General features: G+C 35.8%; 2 protein-coding genes across 2 annotated transcripts; one reads left to right on the top strand and one right to left on the bottom strand.

Annotated features, from left to right (window-relative positions):
* Positions 1–764: 764 nt before the first annotated feature.
* On the bottom strand, positions 765–2,153 carry gig2o (grass carp reovirus (GCRV)-induced gene 2o). Its single transcript, XM_081365434.1, has 2 exons — positions 2,087–2,153; positions 765–1,983 (listed from the first exon to the last, which is right to left on the bottom strand). Exon 2 carries the CDS (start codon positions 1,980–1,982, stop codon positions 1,326–1,328), a length of 657 nt encoding a protein of 218 aa, XP_081221560.1. The 5' UTR covers position 1,983; positions 2,087–2,153; the 3' UTR covers positions 765–1,325.
* Positions 2,154–3,109: 956 nt separating this feature from the next.
* On the top strand, positions 3,110–8,869 carry LOC308690343 (POU class 2 homeobox associating-factor 2; the record flags this gene model as incomplete). The annotated part of the gene is made up of 5 exons (XM_081364747.1): positions 3,110–3,119; positions 5,470–5,570; positions 6,701–6,743; positions 6,876–7,183; positions 8,453–8,869. 5 exons carry the CDS (start codon positions 3,110–3,112, stop codon positions 8,867–8,869), a joined length of 879 nt encoding a protein of 292 aa, XP_081220873.1.
* Between the last annotated feature and the right edge of the window lie 566 nt (positions 8,870–9,435).

Consider the following 9,435-nt stretch of genomic DNA (forward strand, 5'->3'; position numbering starts at 1 on the left):
AAGTTCATTTTTGGAGAATATCAACCAAAAATTTGAAACACAACAGATTTTTGGATTTGATTTTCTTGCAGTTTTAGAGTCCAACATGTTTTGAATATATATATTTTATATAAAATATAAATAATAAAATTTTTACATTGTACATTTTCATAAACTCAAAATTCTATATATATATTTTTCTGTTTCACTTAATTTTTTCTTCATTTAAACCATTTAATTTCGGAATGTGCATTTTCATGTCTATTAACGTCATGTGTTAACGACACTTAAGGGGTTAAAGCAGATAAACTCGCCAAACTAATAATAACACTTGGAGAAAACTTACCGTTTCAGAGAGGCTGTGTGCAGACTGAGCAGGTCACAGTTCCTGATCATTAAACTAATATCCGTGACCACATTGTTTATCGTCATGTAGATGTGCCCAAAAGCTGTCTATGAGATGGTCAGTATAACAATATTATCATTAAAATGGTGTTTGCCTTGCATGTCGTTGCTATCGACGTTTGCAGTCTGTCTAATGTTAATCTACTTCACTGTAATTGGATTAACATCTAACGAACTGTCCACCTCAGACTAGACTTCAGTCATTAAAACCGGACTGAACGGCGCCCTCTTACTGCAGCAGCTGTGAAGTTCAACAACAAAAAATACTTTCAGACCGGAATTATTTTCCAAGGACAAAACTACTATAGCTGACAAATGAACAGTAAAAAAAAAAAAAAAAAAAAAAAAAAAACCTTTGTCTTCATTTTAACATTTTTTTTCTAATCTCCATTACATTGAACAGTAGGCCTATTTTGGCCTACTATGTATAAAATGAAGGCTACAAATCCTTTATAAGAAATGTGATATTACGTAGCCTACAGTATATAGTCTAATTTTTATATTTAAATAAGATATATTTTGGATTATAGGCCTATGATATTTTGTTTGTTTGTTTTTTCAAAAAGCAACAAAGGCCTACAGTCTAAAAATACTTATGAGAAAAATTGGCCTAAATAAAATCAAAATCTTAAACAAATAGCCTAGATAAATAAACAATAAATAGGCTAATGTTTAGAATGGATTAATTAACATATTGCATTATTTAACTGGTCAATTCGTCAAAATAACGAAACCGAAACGCCGAAACGTTTAATGATAAATGAAACTTTTATTTTTATAGGCCTAAATATGATTAGGGTACAGAGGGTTAAAAGACAACAAAAAAATAACAAACTCATATGGATATACAACCTAAAATACAGATGTTAAAAAAAACTTAAGGAGGTCTGTGAGTGGGAACCCATTCGTAATCTTAAATCAGACTTGATGACATTTCAGATTCAGTCTCTTTCTCTGAACTTTCTGGTTTTGCACACGTGATTTTCCTGAAAAGGGCAGATTAGTTTATTGCACTCCCAGCACGGCTGAATATCATGGTCTTCATCAGAATTGTCGCGATGACAAAGATCGCAGTCTGAGCTTTTGTTTTTCAGTTTACTGCGAACCAGCCGTCGAAGCTGCTTGCGTTTATCGTTATCCACACAGTACGCCACGCCAATCACCTCGATGCGACTGGGGTCCCACACGCAGTCCTCCTCGCGGCCGGACTTGATGGTTGTGATGTTGCTGTTTGGCGGAACCCAGGCGCAGTCGTACCCGTTGCTGTGCCACGATTTCTGGAGAGGATGATTATCACAGTCTATTTTCTTCACTTTTCCAACACGCACCCGCAGTTTGAAAACGACTTTGTCGTTGACGTCAGTCTTTTTCGGGTAACACTTGGCTTTATCAATGTTACGACTGACATAAACCCCGGCGCCCAGCATTCCATCTTTAGATGGTATAAATCCTTTATTAATGATAGCCGTGGCGTGGTTCAAATGTGCGCCGTGAAACATTGTGTATACACGGTCTGACTTCGGTTCCTGGTTCTCGGACAGAGACTTACTGCGGTCTTTAACAGCTTTCCAGCCACTGAAAGACACTTCTCTCTCCATTCTAAGATTGAATACGAAGATTGAATTAGTATTTGGAACCACTAAAACAGCTTTTTATGTTTAAAATCCACGGAAATCATCATTAAAGGGGAAAATGGGCTCACCTTCTCCAAGATCGTAGGCTATATGCACCCGATAGGCTACCTTTTCACTTTCGATTTCGTTACTTCCAAAATAAAAACCATCGCGAGATTCCAAAACCTTTAGTCGTCATTCCCATGACAGCTTTCTATATTAAATAGGCATATAGACTAAAGTAGGCTAAATTGTATTTATACAGGTAGCCTACTGTCCCAGCAGCATTTGCCTTTGATGCACTGTAAAAAACAAACAAAAAAACACTTAATCTTTGTTTCTATCCGTAACATATCAGCCCTAATATTTGTTTCCATCCAATACCTTGACACAAAGTTTTGTCAATTAGTTGACCTCGTAACACTTTGGTTTTGCTTAAAACATTTAAGACAGCAATTCGTTTTAAAACCTTATATAAATTTTAGTGGGTTGATTTTATTTTATTATTATCATTTTACTGTGATCACTACATTAACTATCCATTAATTATCCATTAATTAAAGTCCTTAGCCTACTATCCACCAAGTTACCCCATACTATAATCTCCTCTTTAAAAATAAAGTTTTTGACGCAGGGCCTCTTAATGAAAAACAGCTTTAGCTACTATATAGGCTACGTTTAATTTATATGTTTTCCTTTGTCCTCATCTTTTGTGTTTAAGTAGACCTACTGTTAGGTAAATTTATTTTTCTCTTTTTTCTTTATCATTTTCCTCGCTGTCATATTCAGCTTTTAATGTCACACTCTCCATTTTTTTCAACAGTGCATCCTTAATAGTGTACTCTGATCTACTGTAGATGCAAATTATCAAGAAACGTCTCCAAGCCAGTTATTTGCATTTTAACCAAATGATGAAGGCTTCACAAGCGAAACCATGAAGGGTATGAATAGATGTGCGTGAGCTTGACCATAAGCTTCATACTGTGCTATGTCTATTTGGGTTTTTAAATCTTCTTTCTTCATTTGATATAATGAACGTGGTATGAGTTCTGCAGGAATAGGAATCAAAATTGAAGACCTGAGAAACCTGGAAGCACTCGGCTAAAACTATGATGGAGACAGGTGAGAGTGTGTGAAAAGTATTTTAGTATTTTTATTTATTTCATTCGATAATTTGTAACGCATCAGTGATGGGGCTTTACAATTATATTAAATGTGCTCACGTAACTATTCGTAAGTTATAAACACCGTTGTTGTGTTACAAATGTATGTCGACAATTTTATATTGTATAGCCTACATAAAATGTGTTCGCTCTTTTAATCTAAATATAGGCCTATACATAGGCTACCTAAAGCTAACAGAACCTGGCTTGACCCTGTTTTAGAACGTAAAAAATAAGTGTGCAAAATCTGCAACTGAAACGTGAAAATGAAGTGCTTTGAAATACGGGCTCTAGACGTCATTGCTTGTTAAAACAAAGCTAACAGAAATGGGAACAAAATAGCCTAATGTCTGCACCTCAGCGGGGGTTTTAGCACTAAGAATGATTAAGGAATTTGTGCGATAGTTTAAAAGTGTCTGTTATAGACACAGGTGACTATATCAGATGCCTCAAAATAGTAATTATAGCCTATACCTAAATATAGTCGTATCTTCTATCAAAACCAGGACAATATTTAAGACCCCTCTTTTCTCTTTCTATGTCAAGTAGCCTACCGCATTATGACTGTTAACGGGTGGATTATGACATCAGGCTATGACTGTGCGTGCACACCCTAGACCACAGATGAGACAGGTGTGTGTCAGAGAGAGAGAGAGAGAGAGAGAGAGAGAGAGAGAGAGAGAGAGAGAGAGAGAGAGAGAGAGAGAGACTAATAATTATACCTAATAATAATAGGCTACTTTATGTTAAAATGTTTGTTTAACAATACGCATTTTGCAATTATTTTTCCTCATGCATAGGTGTGCAACATGGTTCTCAGTTAGTGTAGGTTAAACAGATGGACAGCTGGAGATCTCAATATTCCTGCAAAGCTTAGTTTTGTTGTTTTCTATTGAAACTGAAGACCACGACTGGACAGTATTTGAATAGAGTTGTATTTCCAGTCACCAGGAGATGAACTCCATCATAACATTAATATTCTGATTAAATTATTGTGTAAAATTAGTGCATAAAATGTATTTGACTTACAATTCTGTTTCTACCCCTAAACCATGTCATCTCTCATCAACATAGGAAAACATAAGGCCATGATGAATCAATTTCTTAACTAGAAATACCACAAGTAGGGACAAGTAGAAATGCATACTGTTTAAAACAAGTTCATATTTAACACATTTTATAGATCTTATTTGCATGAATATGTTATTTCAACAGCTGCTCAGCAATAAAACCCGTCAGCATTCATTCACAGTTCAATTCAGGGTCATTTTTTAAAAATAATAATAATTAAATAAAAATGGTACAGAAACAATAAAAAATACTTAAAGTGTTGAATAAATAGTTCATTAAGTTTGCTTACTGAAGACATGTAGCAGTTCCAAGTAGCAGGCTGTCCTTGAGTAAGAGTTACTGAGGTACAGAATGGTTGCGTATGGTCAGGTATAACAATTCAGGATTCATCAATGATTTAAACGATATAACATATAAATAATCATTTATCAACTATTCAAATAACAAGGACTGGCTGTTAATGGTATAAAGTAAATAGCGATTTTTTTTCTACAAAAAAACAAAAACAAAACCTACATTATCAAATGGCTGTGAAACTTTTAAAGCCTGTGAACACTGGGAAATTATGCAAAAGATACTTAAAGCAACCTATTGTGAATGCAGAATGTATTTAATTTTTTTATTTCTCTTTATGGTTTATTCTATCAATATATATACATATATGCCCATGTGAAAAAAAGACTTCCACAACAAAGCAACAACAGCCTAACAGTGTGGACATTAACAAGTATTTTTAATGATAAAACAAAGCACTGTATCTATTGATAAAATAAACCATAAAATAAAAAATAAATTCTGCATTCACAATAAGGTTGCTTTCAGTATTTTTGGTATAATTTCCCAGTGTTCACTGGCTGAACAATAATACATTTCACAGTCATATGATAATATCGATTTATTTTCTACAGTCTCTTCTAAAAAATGATCACTGTTAGGCTAATACTGCTTTGTTGAGTCACTGCTCTGAAGTGTAAAGTCACTATCCATGTGGAAAGCTTTTGGAACATACTTTATTTGCATGTCTATTATGAAGGTTCATTTAGTAAAAAAAAAAAAAAAAAAATCCTTTAGATTAATTCATGACAGGTTACTCCTGAAACATCAGATTACCCAGGGGATTTATTCAAATTTTTTGCTTTGCTAGTGTTTTTTTATGCTTCATTTTCTTTTTCTTAATGCCAGATATTTATTCAAAAAAAGACATAAAACACTGTAAATATATTTCTTTCTCCCCACAGAGTATTCCAAGAGAGTATACCAAGGTGTCAGAGTCAAGCACACAGTCAAAGATCTTCTTGCAGAGAAGCGATTACGGCAAACAAATGCACCCCGATACAGTGTAAGTTAGCCATCATTCTCACTGTCTTGTTGTCTGATGTTCTTAAGTATTAACTTGATCATCCCATATCCATAAGTGTTTTACTTTGTATTTTCTCTATACGGTATCAAAGAAATCATTGACAATATACAAACAAACAGAAGTATGAAGTGTAAGATATCCCTCACACAGCAACAGTATTCAGAGCGTCCATGCTAGTCATGTCCTTGTTACTTTTAAGAGATAAATATCAGGCACACCTGCCAAAATCAGATCTACCTTCCTGAAAGGGGACAGACAGGCATTGTTACAGTAGACGGTTAAACCCAAGCCTTAACCGAGGCCATTACTGAGGGATTTGCTAACAAAATACAAAAGAACAGACAGTCCTTGTGCTCAAGTGAACTCCTGCTGCAAGTTGTTGTCTGCTTTTGTGTCCTTTACTGAAACCAATGGACCAGTCGGTTCATGCAAATGCCTCAGATGGGGTGGTTGGCCTCAACATATATCTGAACAATGGTCTAGCAAAGACATACCCATTACACATTCTACAAGTTAAATAAAAAGCACTCACAAAATATATGAATATAAACTATAAGAATTCCCTTTATAGCATATTGTTGAAAAGGGCCTCTATGTATGGCATGTATTGACAGCAAGTCTCTAACAAAGAACGATATCTACTAAACAAATGAACTTAATGCCACTGTGTACTTCCGCGGCACGTCGCGGAGTCAACTGGGATATGATCCCATGATTTCTTTAGATCCTCGTGGCAAAATCTCATGAGAAGAGTACACCGGAGGCAAGTGTACACACGGAGAGCGCGGGGGGGGGGGGGGGGGGGGAGCACTGTTGTGACACTGGCAAATCATATTCAAATATCCTCCCGCATGATTTGCCTGGCTTTCAACAGAACAAGCACTAAAACTTTTTCTCCATATTCTCACTGGCTGCAAGTCAGGCAAAATACAAAGCAGCCCAATGGGGGTTCTGCGTTTCTCTTTGCCTTTATATTGTAGGGGGATTCATGTGTTTTCATTACACGCTGTCTTCTTAAGTGAAGTTTATGAGAAACACACACACACATAGACACAACTGTGTTAGTGTCAATGACAATGACAATGACTCTCTAACATTTTTGTTTTCAGACGAGCAGCAGTTCTTCTCAGCCAGCTTTTGTGCCAATGCCCGGTGAGTCCATCTGGTAAAGCTAATCCACAGCTAGATCTAATTAGATATGTTCAGATCTAACAGGTGTCCACAGTGAGAGGCTAATTCATCTTGAATCATGGAGTTAACTGAATTTCCTGCTTCCTCTTGCAGGGTCACACGTGCTTCCTGGTTACTATAGTATGCGAAGATCCTTCCTCCCAGACTCAGACCTCTGCCATCCCATGAAGCAGTACTCATCACCAGACACTTACTCTTCAGCACTGGGAAGCAAGGCCTTTTCGTACGACCACCCCTCCACTTACCCTTCCTTCATTGACAGCTACTACACTCCTGATTCATATGGAGATTACAGAGGGCCAACGTCTTATACCACCAGTGGAGGGTCACTGTTTCCACCATCTACACTACCAACACTACTACCAACTCTGTCTGGAGAGTCTTCGTCACACTTGCTCTTGGTATTCACACTTCCTACAGCTGATATAATTTGGGTCATTGATTGTATAAGTGTGTCCATGATAAAGAAAAACACTAATTTTACTCTGTGTTCAAGTTGGTTTCATGTGGTTTTAAAAAACGTTTATAGCATTTTAAAGAAAAGTTTCAATTCAGTAACTCTATAAACGCCCATCAAATCAAAAGCAAAAACATTTTAAATATATTTTTCATGGAATTTTTTATTTATTTTTAAATATCATGAATTTAATAATTAATCTGTAAATATAATTTATGAATATCATACATTTTGGGTGAAGATTTGGATCAGTGAGATTCAAAAAGAATAATACTTTTATTCAGCAAGGACATTCAATTGACCAAAAACATTTATAATGTTACAAAAGATTTCTATTTCCAATAACTACAGTTCTTTTGAACATTCTGTTAATCAAATAATTCTGAAATAAAATGTATCAGGATTTCCACAAAAATGCAAAGCAATACAACCATTTTCAACCTTGATAATAACAGGAAAGCAGCTAAATCATCATATTAGAATGATTTCTGAAGGATCATGTGACAATGAAGACTGGAGTAATGATGCTGAGAATTAAGCTTTGATATTACAGGAATAAATTGCATTTTAAAATATATTGCAATAGAAAAGATATTTTAAATTGGAATAATATTTCCCAATATTACAGATTTTATCAAATAAACGCAGCCTTGGTGAGAATAAGACATTGAAATAACTCAAACTTCAAACTTTTAAACAGTAATGTACAACCTGACATAATAATTGCCTTGTCATAAAAAGACCGAATTAAAAAAAGGTTGCACAACCAACATGATTTTGTGGACAAACAGTTCATCAAATAGTAAAAAAAATACAAATAAAAAAAGATTATGCCAAACTACTTAAGTTTTTCTTTTCAAGCATTCTTTTAATTAGGCTTTTCTTCTTCATTATGATATCACCCTGACATTTTTGACATACACACACAAATATATATATATCAAAATGAAAGATTAACATAGGACAAAAAAAAAAAAAAAAACGAGTGTCAAATCATTGCCCCATTCTAACCATAATAATGAAAAGATTAATAAGCAATGTTGTTTTTTCAATAAGGTGTTGCATTATTTGTTTGTTTTACTGTATTTATTGTTTTGTATCATGTCTGTATTTCTCTATTTTATCTCCATTTCCTGTTTTTGTAGCACTTTGGGAATGTGAAAAGTGCATTATAAATCAAATGAATTGTTATAATTATTTCTCTATGCTGCAGAGAGACCCTTGGGATCAGCCATCAGAGGACCCAGTCAGTCAGTCAGAAGTCATATGTCCTGAGGGTCCAGTCCCCGTGGCAGACTCACCATCTCTGGGAGGGCCTGACTCTGGCGGTTCCTCTCCATACCGTCTATCCTCGGGGCGCAGCGGGAGCTCCATCCCATCCAGCTCTCAGCCTTATACTCTACAACCCCTGGAAGATGTCCCGTACACAGCAGCATCCTACACCTCTGCCTCCAGCTACTCCTGCCCACCGTACATGGTGACACCTGGAGATCTGGCTGTGGTGAAGATGACAGCCGTAACCTCAGAGGAGACTAGTGGTGGAGTGGCGTCTCTCAGTGACACTACATCATGGGCTAAAGATGATGGAACTGGCTCCTGGTTGTCATATGAGACTAGGAGGGCTTTTTGAGAGGCTTAAATGACAATACAGAAACTGTGGACTAATAAATCATTTGCACTAACACAGCCTCTCTATTCTTATACAGAAGGAGATTATATACATCCATCATAAAGATGACCTCCTCAAGAAATGATGATGAATCAATTTTTAAACTGTTCATTATGCGTAAGGATACAACAAAAACATGTGCTGATAGTTTAGTTAATTCAGGATTCAATTATGCATTTTACATGTCCATGAGTTTTAGAATGAATTAGAAGCAATGCTCGCTTTTTTCCCTCTTTCCTACATTTATAATTCACAATACCAATGACCACTTAAAGACAACGATGTTAGACTTTTGTCAGGAATGCCATTATATAAAAATAAACATGTTTTGGCTTAAAGAAGGTGTGTTGTCTTTACAGAATAGAACAGAACAGCTGTTCTGAGGAACTTACCTCTCGACATGAGTACTGTTGTTAGGACGCCACTGCGTTGTTAAGTTAAGGCCCCCTTAGTGACAGGAGTGAATGAGGACACGGACACATCGCCTGTTCAAATTTCTCCCCCTTCGTTTAATTTATCTCTTATAA

Source organism: Scardinius erythrophthalmus (assembly GCF_964197995.2).
Source record: "Scardinius erythrophthalmus genome assembly, chromosome: 5".
NCBI lineage: Eukaryota > Metazoa > Chordata > Actinopteri > Cypriniformes > Leuciscidae > Scardinius > Scardinius erythrophthalmus.

Excerpts from the sequence above, each read along its gene's own strand:
- gig2o (XM_081365434.1), bottom strand. The coding sequence starts at position 1,982 with ATGGAGAGAGAAGTGTCTTTCAGTGGCTGGAAAGCTGTTAAAGACCGC.